Source organism: Phyllobates terribilis, unplaced genomic scaffold (genome assembly GCF_046119375.1).
Source record: "Phyllobates terribilis strain yellow unplaced genomic scaffold, ASM4611937v1 Scaffold_11__3_contigs__length_659146591, whole genome shotgun sequence".
Classification (NCBI taxonomy): Eukaryota; Metazoa; Chordata; class Amphibia; order Anura; family Dendrobatidae; genus Phyllobates; species Phyllobates terribilis.
The window spans coordinates 259,013,127-259,035,138 of NW_027362771.1; the positions used below are offsets into that span (position 1 = coordinate 259,013,127).

Here is a 22,012-nt window from a genome sequence, read left to right on the forward strand (position 1 = left end):
CACAAAAGGCTGCACATGGCGCCAGTCACCTCCGCAATTTGACTTGCAACGTGGCTAACTTGAGTTGTATTATGGCTGTCTGAATGGGGCCTTAAAGAGCGCCTGTCGGCAGGTTTGCAGGCCAGGATATTTATTTTTAAACTAAAAGCAGGAACCCATTGTTATATTATCACCATAGCTACAAGAAAAGTGCAGATACATAAACCAGGAGTGGCGGACTCAGACAGAAGACGGCCCATGAGCAGGAAAAGTGTATGGGCCCCTTTGTGTCTATGGCAGAAGCTGCTGTGGATGTGGGCCCCTCACCTCTTGGGCCCCTGTGCATCTGCCCAGATTGCACCAGTGATATGTCCGCACCAGTAAACCAGAAAACAACCACTGTTCACATTGCAAATTCATGAGGTGAACATATAATATAAAAATAAGCTTTAATATTGCAAAGTAACTGTTTGCAACTGTTAAAAGCTCTGGACCCTATACAGCCATAAAAGAGGCACAGTATGGCGACACTTTACTCAAGAAAAAACAGCTTTAATTCACAGTAAAACAAAATAAAGTTCTAGTTTCTTCACCAAGCCCTATGCATGTTTCTTCACCAAGTCCTATGCACGTCTCTTCACCAAGCCCTATGCATGTCTCTTTACCAAGTATACATGTTTCTTCACCAAGCCCTATGCATGTCTCTTTACCAAACCCTATGCATGTTTCTTCACCAAGCCCTATGTATGTCTCTTTACCAAGTATGCATGTTTCTTCGCTGTTGTTAGTGAATTTGCTGCTATTTCAGCCCCCCGTGTATTTCATGACTTGGGTTTACCTCACAGTATACCATGAATGGGAAGCAGCTCTACGGCTCCCTCTCCGGTCACAGGCGGCACTGCAGCCACAAGTCGCCAAACATGAGCATGGAGGATCAGAGACACGGCCGCTCGGCTTCCCCCTCCCCTCCAGTCAGCTCAATGTCGGAACGTTCCGAAGATGACGTCACGGAGCCTCGAATCCCGTGTCGCTCCGCTTCCGAAGGAAAGGAAAAGCAACAAGAAGGAAGAGCAATGGCGACACTGGATCGCAAAGTGCCCAGTCCGGAGGCTTTTCTGGGCAAACCGTGGTCCACCTGGATCGACGCAGCTAAAATACACTGCTCCGACAGTAAGAACACGGCCCCATGCAAATGCTGTGTAACCGATCAGTCAGCCCGCACAGCCCGGCTTTCTATAGGCATCTAGATGGCTATATAGAGAATAAAAGTGAGAGAGCGCTCGGTCCCTGGTGTCCCTGCTGCTCCCTGTAGTCCTGCTCAGGAGACAATCCCAGGTCCAGCAGGAGACACAGAGGCAGCTGAGTGTGTATGAGGCCCATCCTTCAGTGCTGTCTATCCGCCCGGGGATCCTCTCACCATGGCATATAATAGCAGCTAGGACACAAGTGTGGGGTGCCCATGCCCTCTGCGCCTGGCATGGGTGGCCCATGGGTGCTCGGCTTCCTACACATGGTGGCTTACATTCGCTGACTTTGGCTTTTCTTTCTCCCACAGATGTAGATATAGAAGAGACTGGAAAGGACGGCGGCAAAAGCAGGGAGGTGATGAGGCTTAATAGAGAAGGTAAGTGTGGGCCGTGCATGCGGACCCTCTGATAAACACGGGTTTGCCATGCTGACCAATCCGCACCGGTCAGACATGTCTGTAGGGTGATGTACGCGCTCACGTTTACTAACCCACCTGCTATTGGATGGTGGACCCCCAAGAGCCGATTTGTGGGGTCTTGGAGGGGTGTTTATGTGCTCTCGTTCCTGTTTGTATGGAAGCATGTCCATATGGCCACCTCTTCTGGCTCATGGTATCTGAAAACACCTACCCTCATCCCAGGGTTTGACAGGTACCGTGGAGCCTGGTAGCCAATGTTCCTTGCCACTTGGTACTGCTGCGTAACCTTTGACTCTTTTGTGTGGGCCACTAAGATAGCAGAGCTGGCTTCTGTCTTCTACTTTAGTTTTTAATTTCAGGATAAGCTCTCGGGCCTACATTATGTTACCTTAGTAAAGGGCTGGATGAATCCACTGGTGTCCAATGTTGCCTTTTGTAGCGATGTTGCTTTTTACTGGTTACTAGACAGGTGTGATTGGCTCCTAAAATCTGTAGTAAGTCCTCTTCCATTTGAATAGTACATTCATACTGTTCTCAGATCTGTTCTCCCCTATTAAGGCCTGGTTTAGACCAGCATATTTCATGGACCATATACCACAATGGCCGGACTGACCGCAGGTCTCCTGACTCAAACTTACAGCCTCATTCGTGTCTACGAGGCCATAAAGGGCCATGTACAAGTAAGGGCTCATTCAAACATCCGCTTTTCATGGATAGCACTCGCACCAGTGATAGTCTATGGGATCATTCACATGTCCAATTTTTTTCCTCGGACTGAGTGGTCCACAGGAAAATATCGGAGACATGTCCAATTTTGATCCAAAGGTCGGATCAAAGTCAGGAATGCAAGGCACTGGGTCCATGAAAAAATCGAACTGTACTGCGTTTGAATTTTCACGGACTGTCAAATGGAGACGGTGGAGAATTTTTTGTCCAACTCTGATCAGAGTCTGGACATAATACTTCGTCTGATTTTCCAAACCCGCTGATATCAACGAGTTTGGTTGGCACTCTAATGTGTATGGGGGCACTAGCAAACTGATTGTTGGGGAAGATGTCGATCGGGCAAGTCCAATTTCAGATTGCTGATTGCTTTATTCTCTTAGCGATAAGCTTTCAGCAGAGTTGTCTTTTGGTGGCTTTCTCATAGAGGATATGTGAGAGTTCTCGGATGAGCGAGCGCTCCTATGTCTGACCGAGATGGCTGTTGGTCGAACAATCGGTCTAAGCATCATTCAGCCGACAGCTGTCTAATGCCGGGGTCCCAGTAGCGTATGGCATCGGATGCGAGATGCTAATGACCCTCAGCTCCTGCTCTGCTGCGAGCGGGAGCCGAGTGTCAGTGCGCTGTGCTCCCATCCTCTCGCATAGAGAGGATCGCAGCACAGCTGTGGAGGGGACGGAGAAATCAATTTCTCCATCTCCTCTGTTGCTGACATCGGTGGGAGTCGTACTGCACTCGGGTGATATCCGAGTGCAGTGTGATGTTTCACACGCACCCATATGTTTATATGGGTGCGTGTGATCCGAATCCAGCATGCAATCGCAGCATGCTGCGATTTTTTCCAGCCTAATTGCAATCCGATCGGCGCTAGAAAAAAAAACGCCACTGAGCACACCATCATAGGATTAAATTGGTACGAATGCAATCCGATTTTTTTTTATCGGATTACATTCGTCTGATTTAATTGCAAGTGAGAGCGAGCCCTAATTTGTATGTCCAGCTTTAGTTCGGGTCAGGAGCTCTATGTTCTGTACACGGACCGTGGCATACACCTGTGTAAATCCAGCCTAGCCCCATAATTCCGGTCATATATATAAAGCATACAGACTATCTTGACATTCTTTTTGTTTTTTTATTATTCATTGTTGTCATTCTACTTTGGAAATTGCATGCTAGAAGCGTTGTATGCGCCATCACAAAACCTTTTTTGGTCTCAGCAGAGAGGACAACCATGTGAGGTGCTGCTGGTTGTCCTCTTGTCTTTATTATGCATAATACTCTTTTCTTGTTGTGTTGTCGTTTTTGTGAATTTGTCATTTTCAGAGATAGTTTCCTAGTTGTGTTCTGGCGGTATTGTTTTTCTTTATTTTGCAGTGTAAACCCTGGGACTTAGAGCAGCATACCTTGTGTCATTACTGTCAGATTCTCTACTGTGGGCACACTTACGTGATCACTTGACGTTTTTACACCAAGTATAGTTGACGTTCTACGAAATGGAAATGCTGCCTTTCGGAGTGACACACCAATTTAGCTGTATAATAGCCCGTGTTTTATGTCGGCCCCTATTGACTAGTCTGCACTGAAACTATTCTACTAGACATCTACAGCCACTTATTCTTGAATGCGGAATGGTTATTTTGTATTTATATTTTTGTTTTACTTCCAAAACATGTATTATTTATTCTTTACAAGTTGTAATCCACGTTACTTACCCATTCTTCTAATATTTTAATATGACCCTCTCTTTTTTGGAGTGTCTTATATGAGCACTTTCATCTTTATAGACATAAGTTCACTGGAAATCTGTTTGCTTTTGGGTCTCTAATAAGTACGACACATTGAAGACGTCTGCCATTCCCTCCCTTATAGGTTTAGCATATGTGCTTTCTATAGATCTATATCCACAATGCTACCTGTTGCCTTATTACTAGATGCTATGGCCTCGGGAAGATTGGTCTTCCTAATTTGAGCATATTGATGTCAATTTCTGTGCCACTTTTTCTGATGACGTTGCTAGTTCTTTTCCCATATTTATTTTTCAGTGTTTCTATAAATTGGGGATTGAAAGGTAGACTCTCTTTTTTTCATTTTTTTTTTAAGTGCTTGACTTCGGAAATCTTCAACTCTGATGCTTATTCATTTATTATAGGCCAAAGATTTTCACGAATTTGTATAATTCCACCTCCAGACTACTGGAGAGAAGTGGGGACTTGTTCAGTATTACAGTTCTGTAGGATAAATAGATACTTTTTCATGTTTAACTTCACATGGACATTGTTTTGTTTTGTGTGCATAATGGGGAACAGTGTTGGTTGGTGAGCTGGTGCACATGAGCGTTTTCTGTGGGATAAATGGCATGCACTAATCTTGTCCATTTATTGGACCAGACAGTGCTAGTGTTAATGGCTCCTGCGCCCATTAGCAAAGTGTAAGCACATGGAACTGCATATTCGGTCACGTCTTCAATTTGTAGGTCTTGTCCAAGCAATCATATATTTGTGTGAACTCTATAATGCATTGATCATTAGTAGTGAATGGCATAATGGAACTTAAAGGGGTTATTTGTTACTTTGCTTATCTTTTGCTATGGAGATAAGAACTTACATGCAGGCAGTTGTTAACTACCTGCCTATCCCGTCCGGTGCCAATCTCTGCTGACTCAGTGGTCACAGACTGCTCCTGCCAGGGATTCCGCGGCTTCCAGTGACGTCGACAGAGCCGCTTCTTCTCTTCCACACTGCTTTGTCATGCTGATTGATAGCCGGCTCCCCTCTGCTTAACTGCTGGGAGCTGGCTGTCACTCAGCATGACGTCAGCAGTGACACCCCGTTGGCGGAGCAGCCTGGAATTGGAAGAGCTGCTCTGTTGGCATGCGGTCAAATGAAGCAGCAGAATCGCTGGCAGGAGCTTTTGTCATTGGTGTTTTGATGAGATTTTCATCAATGTTTCGTATTTTTGTCAGTTTTTCCCATCAGTATTTCATCAGATTTTTGTCCATTTCGCATGGCTGTACTAAAATTTGGGCCGATAATGTCTGCAATTTGTGTATGACTGTCTAAGACCTCATTCAGACATCCATTTTTCATGTACTCGCTCGATTTTTGGTTTTCACGGATATAACATGTACCCTTTATAGTCTATGGGGATGTTCACATGTCCGTGAATCAGGGAGACATCCATTTTCTATCATTGTTACAGATGAAAATCACCCATACAAGTTTATGGGTCCATGAAAATCACAGACAGCACAGTGCGAAATCCGTGTGCTGTCTGTGATTAAAAAACTTTATAACAAGTAGGAGAAGGTCTGGAATTTTGAAAACTTTCATACATGAAAATCACCGCTGAGACACTGATAAAAAAAACTGACCAAACACTAGTGATAATCAGATCCAAAATCCTTATGACACCTGGGCCGTGTTTTGGGGACGTGAAACATCACTGACATCTGAATGAGGCTCATGTGTCCAGCGCCTCTTGTGTGACCGCATAGCAGGAGCTGCCTGCTATTGACATGCACAAGTCTGGTCCATGGAACAGAATGTGGAATAGACCAGACTAGTGCATGCTGCATTTTTTTTTTTTTTTTTTTTTATCTTTCCACATACCATTCTTCACGGGATGCACAAGCACACAGATTATTAATGGCTCACTGTGTTGTCTGTTGAGCACATGGACACTGACCGAAAATACAGCTGTCTGAACCCAGCCTTTCTTGGTGCAAAAAAAATACTAATTAAGGTTTTTCAAGTTTCTCCTAACAGTCAATGTCTAACGGACAACACTAGAGTGCAATAGTATGACATCCGTGTGCTATCCACGTTTTTCACTGACATACAGACTTGCATTAGTGACTTGTATCTGTGACTAGGATCAAACATGGATATGTCTTGGTTTTTTTTTTTTGCTGACACTCTTTCCACAAAAAACACGGACATGGGAACGGCCCCATAGAACATGTATCCATTATAGCCTATCTGCAGAAAAATACAGATAAGACATGTATAAGAAAAAAAGAACATCTGAATAAGACCAGAAAAGGTATGTTCCTCTCACCATGAAAAGTGCTGAAAGTCTACCAAAGCCTGGTTTATGGATAGTTGGAAACTTGGAATTCTAAATCTAAGTTGTGATAACATGTTTGATCAAATTCATTACAGAAAATTAATTTTCTTGGTCATTTTGGTAAAGTAATAATAATCTTCTACTTGCAAACTTTGGCACACAAAACAAAAAATGCGACGAGAGATGGTCCAAAAAATAGAAAAATTTGTTAGATGATAAAATACATATTCAGGGCAGGGGAACTGGGACACATATCCACATGTGAGGACAACTGTGACAAAAGTTGCTATTATAACAGTAGGTAAATCTATCAGAGTATATATAATCATTTATCATATTGTAACTGTGCCAGTGAGCCCAGCCAAAACCATGATGAAATACCTTTGACACCAGATGTAGAAGCTCCTATGGTCCTCGCGTCCACCCCGACGCCCGTTTCGGACCAACCTACGGTTATAATATAGCAGGATTGCTTATATGACATGACTCTTTTTCTAAACTTTCTTCACAGATGGTATACCAAATTGATTTATGTATCATTATCGCTCCGGTACTGTGCTCCTCTGTTTTGTCACAGTTGTCCTCACATGTGGATATGTGTCCTATTTCCCCTGCCCTGAATATGTATTTTATTCTCTAATAAATTTTTCTAATTTTTGGACATTATTTTGGACTATCTTTCGTCACTTTTCTTGTTTTGTGTGCCCATGTACTTATGACGATTTGTCCCTTTGAGTCCCCTCAGCTTGACACGTTTCACTGGATCATTATATATCCTTGACTTGACTATATTAGGATTAACATGTCAATATTTTCCATGAGTTATTATTTCCACTTGCAAACTTTTCAGATTTACTTTAATATATATTATGGATGTTTTTTTAATGACCCTGGTAAATGTAATAGTACCTGATTTATAACATTATCCTTGCCTTATCTAGGTAGGTATTGATTCTGTCTTTAAATCTGTGGCGTGCGGACGTGGCGTGCAGACACGGCGGACCTTAGCTTATATTGGTGATGGGGTTTGATAAGGCTTTGTACACACTAGAGTTACAAGTCAACATGATCCATAATAAAACAGATCTGTAGTAAAATGTCATAGATATTTTAAAAATAGAAACCACTTTGCTAGTGTTAACAGCATCTAAATAATACTTTTCTTGCATTTTTACTGTTAGATTTCATTTTGTGGGTATCTTCCTTGCAGACTTACATCATTCATTGGCTATGTTTCTGTCATGCAGACACTTAGAACAGCAACATGTTACCATGCAAATACTAGTAGTTTATATTATACTCACCTTGTGAACCTTATTATTCTTTGTTTGGATTGATTGAAAACTGGGTGTATCATCATACATACGCGTGAACGGAAACAAATATGGAAATATAAGCTTGTGCAGCTCATAGCTTATTACGGGTCCATAAGCGTTAGACCAATGTAAATTTCCGACTGCCGATCCCTTCCTCCTGTAGAAATAAGTGGCCTCCAAATATGTCTGGTAGCTGCTCTCTCATAGAGAACATAGGAGTGCTCAGCAGAGCACGCGCTCCCATGTATAGAACAATCAGGAGAGAGAGTTGTTGGCCGAACCCACTATCTAAAGTGTATGTGGGCTTTAAATTGGGCTCCCACATTGCGATTTTCCGTGATGACTTTCTGCATGTAAAATCTGCAAAGTTTTACAGTACCAGCAACATGAAGGAGTCTTATCTTAATCTTATCCACATGCTAGTTTTTTTCGAGTTGTATAATACGCACTGAAATTGGCTTTTACTGCATTTTTTTTAAAAAATCTGCGGCTTGTTAATTTCTGTAGCGGAGACCAACTTTTGCCCATTCATTTAATTGGGAACCCCAAATCCGTAGGTTAACATGCTGGTATTGCATCATTTGGCTCTGTTTTTTTGGAGCCATTTTGTGCAACAAAATCCGCAAATAAAAATGGGATTAAGTACGTATATACGTGTTGATCTAAATGCAGTTTAAAATCTGCACATTAAATCTGCATCAAATGCACAATGTGCGGACCTAGCCTACTTTTTTTTAGATTGCTATATGGTTCTAGTGCTTTACCAGGCAGGTGGTAATCAAGGCGCTTATGAGAATCTAAACAACGTAAGGTCATCCATGTATGTTCTACTTTACAGGTTTGCACAGGTTTGGACTAAGGCTGCAATTACACATTGCAGTTGAGTTGTGTTTTTTTTTTTTTACCACAATTGTAGTGACAACTCATTGTTTTGCCACGATTTTTCAAATTTGTGGTAGAAACCTTGCAGTTTTACCACGAATGTGACTAAATGATGCAACCCGGTCACAATGTTCATAAGAACGTTCATACCAAGGTTTGGACTATGCAAGCATGTCACCTATCAGCTGAGAATGAGCTGATTGATCGGCTGATTTATGTTAGCTGTGAAATCATCATTGTTGGCAGCACATCTCCACCGTTAACAGATCATGTGCTGCCGACAATATGCATGCAGTTTGTATCATACTTTGTGAACGGGCCTATAAACTTGTACTCAATCAACTCTCATGGGCAAAAATTTGTCACTGTAAATGAGCAGTAAGTGTTAGGAAACAATTGTAATCACTTTATGACGGTTCTTACAGTTTGCCTTGATTACTCCAAAAGCCAAGGTATTTCTTTTATCTTGTATCATACTAGGATGTGTGATGGGGTACTTCTGATGTCAGTATGTGTCGTCACTAATTAATACGTCAGTACTTCTTTAGCCAGCATTTGTTGCTGTTTCAGATGGTAATTAATATCTGTAGATATGTCAGTATGGTATTGCCCCATTTTGAGCTTGCGTTCATGTGGCACAGGTAGTGCCTTACTAAAACCTCTTGGTTCATGCTTGATGTGAATTGGAACTTTAAGAGTGTTATGTGGTAGACCGAAAAATGTATTAACTACCAAATGATGGTTGTCAGGTCAGATCTCAGACTTTACAAGATACAAGCTCACAAAGCCATAGCCCTTAATTTTTTATGCTTACAGGAAATCTGTTACCACTTTGGAGTTATCAGACCTCTACTATGGGCATACAGGGTATAGAAAAGTAAATCTATACTTACCTGTATATGGCCCATAGTAGATGTTTGATTGCAGAGAAAAGCGCTTTAATCAATTCTATTTTGTACAGGCTTGGCGTCCGGGGGACGCCAAGCAATCCCCGCCTATGTGCTTATTATTCCCCTTAATCCCCGCCTATATGCTTAGTTACCATATTCCCCCCTCCCCTGCACGTCACAGGGCTCTGTGACGTGCACTGGGCTCCCTGACTTCCCAGACATGCGCAAAGCGCTGCTCACATAGAGCACACTTTGTTTCCTCCCGGACCCGTCTCTCTATGCACTGCACTGTAGGGTTCTATTGCACAGGCACCAGGAGTCATAGTCACTTCCCAGCGCCTGCGCAATAGAACCCTGCGGCGCAGCGCACATAGAGACGGGGCCAGGATCAAGGGAAGCTTGCTCCATGTGAGCGGCGCTTTGCGCATGCCTGGGAGGTAAGGGAGCACAGTACACGTCACAGGGCCCTGAGACGTGCAGGGGAGGGGGGAATATGGTAACTAAGCATATAGATGGGGGTTTAGGGGAATAATAAGCACATAGGCAGGGATTGCTTGTACAAAATAGAATTGACTAAAGCGCATTTAATCGCATACATTGACCAAGCCTTCTTTTTCTTTCTTTACCCTTTTTTTTTTTTTTTAAAGGGAATCTGTCTACTATGTGCATGCCGGTCCATCCCTCCATTACTGAGAAATCAGTGTTTGAATTGATATGCAAATGAGGCTGAAGTGCTATTGTAGATCTGAAGCCTCTGTCACTCCTGCCCAGCGCCGCCTTCTCCTGCCTAACTAACAGCCTCTATGCTGTGTGACTTCAGGTAGAGTAGTTGTCAGTCAAGGAAGAGGAGGCATCGCTGGGCGGGGAATAGATCTGGAGTCACCGAGACTTCAGATCTACAATTAGTTCTGCTGCCTCATTTGCATATCAAAATCAGACACTGATTTCTCGTTAACAGAGGAACAAACTGGCCAGGTCAAAGTGTTGCTGGGCTAGTCTTTGAAAAAGCTACATGCACATATAAATAGTTTGGGGTGGGAAATCCTACTGACAGATTCCCTTTAAGCTTCATAATCATCTGGGATATACTTGGTAGCAAAAAATGATATGCTGCTTTTTTATTCATATACTGGTTCTACTATGATGGTGTAATAAGAACTTAAAGGGGTTTTCCACTACTTTTTCACCCCCATTATATATCATAGCTCTTCAAAACAATACCTTTTGTAATATACTTGTATTAGATGTATAGCTTCTATGAGCACATCTCAGCATGGATCACATGGTACTGGATAGTTATGGAGATTCTTCTTCCTCTTCTGTTTTGTCTGATGCTTCCCTTTTCCGGCACAGGAATTGTACCAAATGAAAGGAAGTCATCACTGTGCCCCTGGCGGTAGGTGTAGATGTATTGGATGAATGACAGCTTGCCTGAGCATGCTTCCTGAAGAGGAGGGAGGCATTTGGGTGGAGAGTGGAGGTGGGGTGATCAGTGCTGGCTCACAGGCCACTGCAATGCATGATGGAACTTGTAGTATTAGGACACAGTAAGTCTGGGGACAGGAAGTGATTGCTGTAAGCATCAGAGATGCAGCTGGTGATGCTATCTGCATGATAAGTATATATTACTATAATAAGAGTATGGAATCATTTACTGGCACATAATAGCAAGATTAATGAATCCTTTATTTAAATGATTATTCCCATCTCTGCCATTCATGGCCACAATAGGAATAGCTGCTTCTAGGTTTTAGCCACAAGAGGCAGGGCTATGAAAACAGCCAAATGCAGCTTTGTTACGCTGTTTGTGTAACTCCCATAGAAATGAATGGACGTTTCAGAAAAAAAGTGCAGCACATTGAGCTCCGCTGTTTCTGAAACTCAAAAATTATGGCGACAGCGTAGCTCCCTTTGCTATGCGCTTTCTGTAAATCCCAATAATTTCTATGGAGTTACGTAAACAGCGTAGCGCAGTTGTGTTCGGCTATTTTCTGTCTCAGCCATCAAATACTTAATAGGTATAACTCTTTAAAAATGATATTATGTTACTCCAAAGTGCAAGCCACTAGTTGTCTCCCTTTTATGTAATCTAGGTCTCTTCATCAGGCACGGGTACTATGCCTGATGAAGAGACCTGAGTAGTCTCGAAAGCTTGCAATTTGTTACCATCTTTTCAGTTAGCCATTAAAAGCTATCAACCCCTGAGGACTCTCAAATTGTAATATTTTTCTATCTACTAGCTAATGTGGTACAAAAATATATTTATATTTTATCTAAACTACCGTTTACTGTCTGTCAAGTAAAATCCATCTCTAGCAACAGATTACAGCAACTGAAAACAGGTCTTTGTCTCTCTGCTCCTGCTCTCTTGTCTGTCAGACTATACATAACAGAGAAGGTTTCCGTTCAGCATGGAAAATAATATCTGATGGCACCCATAGGGAAAGGAAGATTCTGTACCTATAGTGATGAAGAGGAACCACTAAGTGAAATAGTGTGGATGGCAAGTTACGGCGCATGAGAATCCAGATTGTTCCTGGACATATTAGACTGGATTGTGCATTAAAAGAAGTTTCATTTGTTGTGGGGGTTGAGTGCAGACAAGGCCATGCTTCTCAACAGGTATTGTGCTAAACAGTTATTCCCATGTTCAGGTGGCAAAGTCCTTATGAATACAGTTGTTCTCAGGAACTGAGGGATTTTTTATTTTATGGTTTACTGCTCATTCCCTAGGCTACCGTACTCTGCTGTAGTCTAGCAGTGGTGATCAAACATGTAGTGATTACAAGCTCTTTTTATATAGAGCTTGTAAGTGCCGCTCTGAAGCTGACCAGATTGCTGGGGCGCATTGTTTTCCCCAAATACGTCCAGCTTTATTGCACCTGCGCTAATGCGATGCTGCAGAGGCAATCTGCCTCATATAGCCACATCAGAAAGTGCACCGCTCAGGCCACCGGCGTGACAATGCCACTAGCCTAAGCTGTCAATCAAGAATAGCGCACCATTCCCCAGCAAGCATGAAGCCTGGGAAGCAAAGATGAGAGAATCCCCTTGAAGGATAGATACGCTTTATTCGTATTATTTATTTTACTCTCTTATATTGCACCTTTAATTTCCACAGCATTAAACTATTTGCTTGCCCACAAACCAAGGTTGGAAAAAAAAAAAAATTAGGAAATTACAAAACAAAAATTCTGTGTTTGGCTCTGATGGCACTGGAGTGAAGGGTTAATCTCGCAATATAGTTGAGAGGTTGTCCGAATTTTCTGGATCGGCTGAAAGTTCCACATTTACGGGGGTCTTCTGAATATCCTTAGCAGATGTTGGGGAGAGGGATTGGGCAATTTGGATTTCAACATTGCCAGTCTTTAGTTCCCATGGGGTGTTCACTTTAGTTTTCCCCCATTCTCCTCATTAAAACAAACATGCATGATCAACCAAGTGGACATGTTTATAGCGAGGTAGGGAAAAATAGTAGTTAGCTGTTGGCCATTTGCCCATTTGACTATCTCAAGTGTATAGACAGATTTAGAGTCCGATAAGAGTAGTTCATATGTTTTTCCTGTACTTGTGCACCTGAAAAACATGAATCTGCTGTTGGGGTGAGGAGAAATTGTCAATGACTTTCTATGAAGTTGGTTCAGTATGTGTTTCTGAAGATATACACACATGGCACAGAATAGGGCAATATGTAGTAATCTACTAAAAGCAGAAATGCTTTATTCCGCTAATTCAAATAGATCATAGATCAGATTTCCTAGATGAGGGAAAACCTGAAGTCAGGAGCTCATGTAAGGATTATGTTTGTAACTTGGCTGAGGATATGGGATCGGAGCAACATTCCCTTTTGTCTAAATTTCCATAACAATTTGATTATTTGACAATTATTAGTAGCAAGTGCTAATTCTGTTTGGAATAGAATCTCCATTATGGGAATAGATCTTCTAACATTTTGGTGAGTGTTTGAAAGTTCTCCATTCTTAAAGGGGTTTTTCGGTCTAAAACGACATGTGTGAAGTTACTCTATGTGACTGCAGACTTGTGAATCCTCACAACGCACGTACTGGGCGCCGTGAGGATTTGCCTGTGTCAGCGCCGGGAACTGCAGTCATGTGACGCCTGAGTATGTGTTATGCATACTCCTGGCCACAATCCAACTAGACTGTTTCCGATGCGCTCAATGCAAGTGTATTTAGCAAGGCCGTAAATAGTCTAGTAGCATTCTGGCCGGGATTATCAATATCACATACTTGTGGTCACGTGACTGCTATTCCCAGCGCTTACAGCGGCGAGTCCTTACAACGCGCAATGCATGCGCTGTGAGGATTCACAAGTCGGCAGTCACATAGAGTGACTGCGCAATTGTCGTCTTGGACCAGACCACCCATTTTAAGTCTAATTATCTTGGTGTTGCTGGAATGTCTACTTTTCTTTATTCTCATATAATCAGAATGTGCAAAAGATGTGCTCCTTATTTAGTTGTAAAGAAAGTTTTTGTTTTCTTCCTAAAGAAGTTGTCTCAAGTTCTTATGTGGTTAACATTGCTAAGTGCTTTCAAAAACAAGCAACTTACTGCTTATTATAAAAAAAAAACTGTCAAGAACAGAGGGATTTTTAATTTTATAGTTCACAGCTCATTGTTTAGGTTACCTACCACCCTGTGGTCTCGGAGCAGCCTGTTACCTAGGTAAGGAGTGTGCGAGGCTTGCAGGCTTTATGCTTTAGATCCTGGTCTGAGTGTGATTGGATCAGACCAGCTTCAGTCTCCCTGTGCTTCCCCCAAACTGCAGTCAAAACTGCCACTGCTTGTTTGGGAGAGCACTGAGTTCAGACCAGCAGTGCAACCTTACTGCTAGTCTGAACTGTCAGTAATCAGAGGCATACCGCCCCTGGCAGCCAGGAAGCAGAGTAGTGGTGTTCTCCTGAAGAAAACAAGGTGAGACAACCCCTTTAAAGATTACAGTCATCCTTTCTCTTTTCTCTTTAAAAACTAGATCTATTTTATTCTGTTTTATACTTTTATGTCCTGATCCATTAAACAGACCCTTACAAAGAAACTGTGTTACAGTAGCCATGGAAAGCATTAGCATTTGAGATTAGCCCAAAAGTGGTGACCTTGATATTAACCAGTCTCGGGTGAAATGTTTTAGTGAAACCTACTGGTTACTTTAGCTTGGTTGCAGTTACAGGTAAGTATCTATAGATGTATTAACGCTTTATATTTAAAGGGATAATTTGGTTATTAATGGACAGTCTGGTTTACAAAACTGTTTGAAACATTATGAGTTAATAGAGAGCTACTTGGCCAGGACCCTCGTCTGTAAGTAATGAGTAGATACAAAGAGCATTTCTCGCTCTGAATAGCCTGGTAGTATTTTTGCTTAGAATTTGTGAACTGATAAAAGGAAAAGTTAGATGTGTTAATAACGTTGCAAGTGGTTATTAAGAGATTTGAGATTGCTGCCATATACCGAGCATGATGGTCATTCATTTATATTTTGAGGATGTCAATGCAAGCTTGGAATTATAGCTATGTACATTTGTGCTCCACAATAAAGCACCAAAAGACATACTGGCAGTGCCTTGGGCCTTTTTTTGTGTATTGGACTTTTAATTGTGTTCTTATCGCTAAGCGCACACTACTTATGAACCTGTATAATAGCCATCTGAATGCAGGCTAAAATATATACCTTTGACATTTACATAGTAGTTTTCCTGTATTTTATGTGATTTTTATTTTTTTTTATTTTGCACTTTTACCCTTACTTCACTACATAAGAGGTTTTTATTAAAGCGGTTGTCCTCTACTTTATCATTCATGACCTATCCTTTGGATAGGTCATCAATGTCTGATCGGTCAGGGTCCGATACCTGGCACCTCCACAGATCAGCTGTTTTCAGTGTCGACAGTGGATGCTGTCAGCCGGAAGTGCTGAATTGTGGAGCTGCTCCGTCCTCTGATAGTGGCCGTGGCATGGTACTGCCATCTGCCTCCTATTGATTTGAATAGGAGGCAGATTTGCAGTAGCCAGCTGTCGCCATAATCGGAAGACTGAGTAGCTCCGCAATCGAGCATTGGTGGCAGACACCGAGAACAGCTGATCGGTGGGGGTGCCTGGTGTCAGACCCCGACCAATCAGAGGATAGGTCATCAATGTTAAGTAGTGGACAACCTCTTTAATTTAAAAATGATGTTGTTTTCTTTGTGTTTTTTTTTTTAATACTTTGTGTACAGATTCTTCTCTTTGAAGAAATTAGGAAGTTGACCTGAAACACATTTTATTTGACTTTTTTTTTTTTGCTTTACAGAGGTAATGAGGATTTGATCTTCACGTTTTAGGTTAGTGTGATTCATGGGGACCCGCATCTTCATTTATAAAATCATGTCTGTAGATCATATGACTGTTTTTATGGATGGGGCTAATAAAAAAGAATGCAAGATGTCTCTGGTTAGAACATAGGTCATGTGATGGGGAAATAAGGAAGTTGAGTAATAATTATAGAATGTCCTAATAACTAAATACGGCAGTTCTACTACTAGCATGGGAATTCTAAAATCATTAATCCATTTTTGGTTGTTGAAAAGAAAAAAAGCCTTTTTTATATATGATCAGAGCATTAGTTACACGCGAAACAGCTGTTGCATGAAACTTTGTGTCTGCATGCCATCTCATGAGCGGATAAATAATATTTGACATGTCAGTGGCGAGTGACGCTTTTTATCTACATCTCGTTGAAGAAAAAATTCCGATATCTGTTGTAAGCTGACCATTACCGAGCCAGACCATATTCTCTGGAAGGCGGTGATATATCAGAGGGATTTATGTGGGACTGCAGTGCCAGCGTTTTCTTTGTCTGTGCCTATTTTTATATACATATCAAAATGTTGGGAGATATTTTTATTGACACAATTGCCAATTCTTATTAAGGCTATAAGGCTTCATATCTGTGTCAGATTCTGCAGTAGATGATTTTATCATTATTTCCCATTAAAACAACAGACACCTTGGTGGAACCCAATGGATACTCACCAGAGTTGGTGCAAATCGATTCGCAGGAACCTGTGGTCACTGGATGGGAGCCCTGAGAACTGCCTCCTACCTCACAGCATCCGTGGCTCTTCTTTTGATTAGCTGGCCTGGTGCAGTGTCACATGTGTGTTACGCCGCAACAGTGATGCCACTCCAGGCTGTCTAATTAAAACAAGAGCCACAGATGTTGGGAACTAGGAGGCAGTTCTCAGGTCTCCTATCCTGCAGTCCTATATTTCTGACTTGGCTGGTGGACCGGGTACTATGAATCGATTCGCATCAACTTTAATACTGTCATAAGTCAATTGAGTCCACAGGCGCTACCTGTACCCGCTGTGCAATGAATCAGGAGCCGCTTAATTATTTTCTTTAATCTGTGGCTCAAATGTGAAGTGCATAAAACTATAATAAGTTAGAAACTTTTTTTAAAAAAAAATAAATAAATAAAAAATAAATAAATAAATATATATACCGTCCAAAAGTCACCCAGACAATTTTGTGTTTTCCATGAAAACTCATGCTTTTATTTATCAAATGAGTTGCAACATGATTAGAAAATATAGCCCAGACATTGACAAGGTTAGAAATAATGATTTTTATTAGAAAGAATAATTTCTCCTTCAAGCTTTGCTTTCGTCAAAGAATGCCCCCTTTGCAGCAATTACAGCATTGCAGACCTTTGGCATTCTCGCTGTTAATTTGCTGAGGTAATCTTGAGAGATTTCACCCCATGCTTCCTGAAGCCCCTCCCACAAGTTGGATTGGCTTGATGGGCACTTTTTGCGTACCATACGGTTAAGATCACTGTGCAGAAAGATTTAAAGGGAATTTTCACCCCCCCGGGCGACATCAGACCTCTACTATGGCCATACAGGTGATAGAAAAGTAAATCTATACTTACCTGTATGGCGCATAGCAGAGGTCTGATTGCAGAGAAATCTGGTTTTATAAAGTCTGTTTTCCAGAGGCAAACCCCTCTGATCTGCTTAATATTCCTCTAAATTGCCGCCTCTGTGATAAATTACCATATTCCCCCCTCCCCTGCACGTCACAGGGCCCTGTGACAGGCCTTATGACGTGCCCTGCTCTGCCTCACCTCCGCGCATGCGCAAAGCGCCGCTCCCATGCAGCGGCGCTTTGTTTCCCTCCGACCCCGTTTGGCTATGTACTGCGCCACAGTCTTGTATTGCGCAAGTCACTGAGGCTTCCGCTCTGCTGGCAGTACGCAGCCAAACGGGGCCAGAGGGATACAAAGCGCGCTCCATGTGTGCGGCGCTTTGCGCATGCACGGGAGGGAAGGCAGAGCAGGGCACGTCACAGGGCCCTGTGATGTGCAGTCGAGCGGGGGGGGGGATATGGTAATTTAGCACAGAGGCAGCGATTTAGGGGAATATTAGGCAGATCAGAGGGGTTTGCCTCTGGAAAACAGACTTTATAAAACCAGATTTCTCTGCAATCAGACCTCTGCTATGCGCCATACAGGTAAGTATAGATTTACTTTTCTATCACCTGTATGGCCATAGTAGACGTCTGATGTCGCCCAGGGGGGTTGACAAATTCCCTTTAAATCTTTCTGCACAGTGATCATGTTCTGCCCTTAGCACAGAGGCGGCTATTTAGGGGAATAGTAAGCAGATAGGAGGGCTTTGCTTGGCGTCCCCTGGACGCCAAGCCTCTGGAAAACAGACTTTATAAAACCAGATTTCTCTGCAATCAGACTTCTGCTATGGGCCATACAGGTAAGTATAGATTTACTTTTCTATACCCTGTATGCCCATAGTAGCTGCCTGATATCTCCCAGGGGGGTGATAATTTCCTTTAATGCTTATAAATTCTGAACAATTTCTATTTCAGATCTGTTTATAGTCTCCAGAGTCAGCCATTGCAACATCTTTACCATGGGATCTGTATGCTAGGTCCAAATGAGTTTAATATATGAAATTCATTTACGATACAAATGAAGTTTACTTAGATGATGTTGATGGATTGCTTTTGTTCTTCTGTTCTGTATTACTTACAGGAAAGCAAAGAAATGTTTGTGTTAGTTCACATTGATTTTAATTTGATTTTTGTTTACGTGTTACTGTCATTTACATTAGTTTCCTTCAGGTTCTAGTTGCTTGAGTTTACATGTTCTTTTAATCTAGTAGATAAATTACTGTAGCCTTTGAGACTGGCCATTCTTAAGATGCAGTGAAAAATTTTTCAGAAGCCAGGTAAAAGAGATCAATAGAAAATGGCCTCAAAATGATCAGCAATATGCTGCAGATGTCTTAGTGTATTAGTCATCTGGCTCCTACGATTTGTCTACGCCTGGGTCAAGTGGTCTAACCTTTAATTTGTGCCATTTTTCAGCAACATAGGTAAGGTACGCCAACTGAGTAATGAATGGCAAAACTAGGCATCCATGCTATTATATAAAGTGCATGAGATGCGTGTGGTCAAGAAGCCATTTTTGTGGCCTAGTCATTTCCACCCCAACACTTTTTTTTTTCCTGTGGCTGAATGAGTGACAGAGGATGACTGTGATGCAGATGATAATAGATATATTGACTCACTTTTGCACACTTCAACAGATGGGCAATCTTTAAGGGTTTTTCTGGGTTCTACTTTTTAAACCTGTGATCGTAACTTACCAGAAAGGGCAATTATGCAATACATGTCATACACTATATTATAATGTTTTCCTCCTGCTCTTGTGACATCCCATATACCCATAAGCATCCATTATATGGGACGTCACCAATAACATGCAGTTTGGGGCAGGTTGGGCCTGTTTTGTATCCACAGAAACAGGTATGTCCAGGCTGTATAGTCCATATGCTGAGAGTAGACTGGCGCATACTACAGTGTGCAGTGCTGGTAGGGAAAGTCATTTCATAATGAAGCTGACCCTACAGATACTCCCCTCGCTAGTAGAAAAACAGTGTAATCGTGTGATGCTAGATTCAGTCTTGGATGTTGGTAATTACAGATTTTTTTTTTAACAAAAAATTTTGTACATATCTTATGTACACTGTATGGAAGTCTAGCTGACTTTTTTTTTTACCGACTTATCAGTTATCCTGATTATAACAATGTGGCACTCATTCGTTTTAAATCAGTAGTTTTAATAAAATATCATATGATGCACCCCAAGTCTAGTGTGGATTACTTGTAATCATGAGCATTGGGGTCCCCTATCCCCCTCATACTGAGAAACATGTTTGAGTGCTGTGCATAGGGAGAAAGCTGTCATCAGTGTGTCTGTTTTTACCATCAGTGTGTCTGTTTTTACCATCAGTGTGTCTGTTTTTACCATCAGGGTGTCTGTTTTTACCATCAGGGTGTCTGTTTTTACCACCAGGGTGTCTGTTTTTACCACCAGGGTGTCTGTTTTTACCACCAGGGTGTCTGTTTTTACCACCAGGGTGTCTGTTTTTACCACCAGGGTGTCTGTTTTTACCACCAGGGTGTCTGTTTTTACCACCAGGGTGTCTGTTTTTACCACCAGTGTGTCTGTTTTTGCCACCAGTGTGTCTGTTTTTGCCACCAGTGTGTCTGTTTTTACCACCAGTGTGTCTGTTTTTACCACCAGTGTGTCTGTTTTTACCACCAGTGTGTCTGTTTTTACCACCAGTGTGTCTGTTTTTACCACCAGTGTGTCTGTTTTTACCACCAGTGTGTCTGTTTTTACCACCAGTGTGTCTGTTTTTACCACCAGTGTGTCTGTTTTTACCACCAGTGTGTCTGTTTTTACCACCAGTGTGTCTGTTTTTACCACCAGTGTGTCTGTTTTTACCACCAGTGTGTCTGTTTTTACCATCAGTGTGTCATCCGTGTTTACCATCAGTGTGTCATCCGTGTTTACCATCAGTGTGTCATCCGTGTTTACCATCAGTGTGTCATCCGTGTTTACCATCAGTGTGTCATCCGTGTTTACCATCAGTGTGTTATCGGTGTGTCTGTGTTTACCATCAGTGTGTCATCAGTGTGTCTGTGTTTACCATCACTGTGTCATCAGTGTGTCCGTTTTTACCATCAGTGTGTCTGTTTTTACCATCAGTATGTCATCAGTGTGTCCATTTTTAAGGCCCCGTCACACTTAGCGACGCTACAGCGATCCCAACAACGATACGACCTGTCAGGGATCGTTGCTGCGTCGCTATGTGATCGCTGGTGAGCTGTCAAACAGGCAGGCTCACCAGCGATCAGGGGAGCAGCGACATCGTGGAGAGAATCTTTCCACGATGTCCTGCTCCTGGTTACCAGCCTGTTGAAGCAGGAGCAGGCTGGTAACCATGATAAACAGCGGGTTACTAGGGTCACACGCGCACCTAGTAACCCGCTGTTTATCATGGTTACCACTCTGCTACTGTGAGCGGGAGGTTACCGCTCACCGTAGCAGAGTGGTAACCATGATAAACAGCGGGTTACTAAGTGCGCGTGTGCCCCTAGTAATCCGCTGTTTATCATGGTTACCAGCCTGATCGCTGCTCCCGTTGGTCACACACAGCGATGTGTGCTGACCAGCAGGAGGGCAAAGACCAAAAAATGGTCCAGGACATTCTGCAGCGATCAGCGACCTCCCAGCAGGGGCCTGATCGCTGCAAAGTGTCACACATAGCGACATCGCTGGTGAGGTCGCTGGTGCGTCACCAAAACCGTGACTCGGCAGCGATCTCGCTAGCGATCTCACTATGTGAGACGGAGGCTTTACCATCAGTGACGTTAAACACAGATGGCACACGGATGTACGTGTTTTTCATAGACCCATAGACTTGTATTGGAACATTTCAACCATGATACCAGAAGAAAAGCAGACATGTCTCTGTGAGTTTTGCATATGGTATAGATATGGAATAGATTCACCATAGATTATAATAGGTATGTGTTGTGGCCATGAACAAAATTGGATACAATACTTACGTACAACACAGACGTCTGTATAAGGCCTAATAAAGTGTCGTTTTATGGAAACCAGTGGGAGCACGTATTGGTTTGGCCTCACAAATTCCCCCCCCTCTTCTTTTTTTTTTTTTTTTGTTTATTACTACTTTATTGCTGTTCATTAAAAAATAATCTATAGTATGGCTTACCCCCTTGTTTATTGGTACTTACCAAAAATCGTTCCAAGAAAGAACAACTGGTGACCCAGTGACGTGGTCAAGGGTTCCCGAGCTCATTGATGCACATCACATGGAGGGCAAAGGCTAGTATGCCTGGTCACACACTGTAGCACAGCCATGCTTGCCATGATAGAAAGGCTTCCGAAAACAATGAGCATCGCTGCTTGTTCAGTATATGGCTGCATAACCAATGACCTTGCTGGCTAGCCATACTGACCCCTGTCCACAGCTAAAAGCACAAATGAGCATCAGATATGGACATTAAATCTATTACATTAGGTTTCCTGGTTTGATAAATAATATTATGAGAAATTGATTTATTTCATATCATACAGGGAGGTGCGTGTACTC

The 22,012-nt window shown here is 42.3% G+C and overlaps 1 protein-coding gene across 2 annotated transcripts in view; it reads left to right on the forward strand.

Moving 5' to 3' along the window:
- The first annotated feature begins 863 nt into the window (after positions 1 to 863).
- ATXN7L1 (ataxin 7 like 1) overlaps positions 864 to 22,012 on the forward strand; it is a 137,355-nt gene continuing 116,206 nt past the window's right edge. For both annotated transcript variants that reach the window (XM_073652228.1, XM_073652229.1), the window contains exons 1-2: positions 864 to 1,149; positions 1,535 to 1,603. In XM_073652228.1, coding sequence (XP_073508329.1) covers positions 900 to 1,149; positions 1,535 to 1,603 — 319 coding nt within the window. In that variant the 5' untranslated portion in view covers positions 864 to 899. The remainder of the gene's footprint in view (positions 1,150 to 1,534; positions 1,604 to 22,012) is intronic.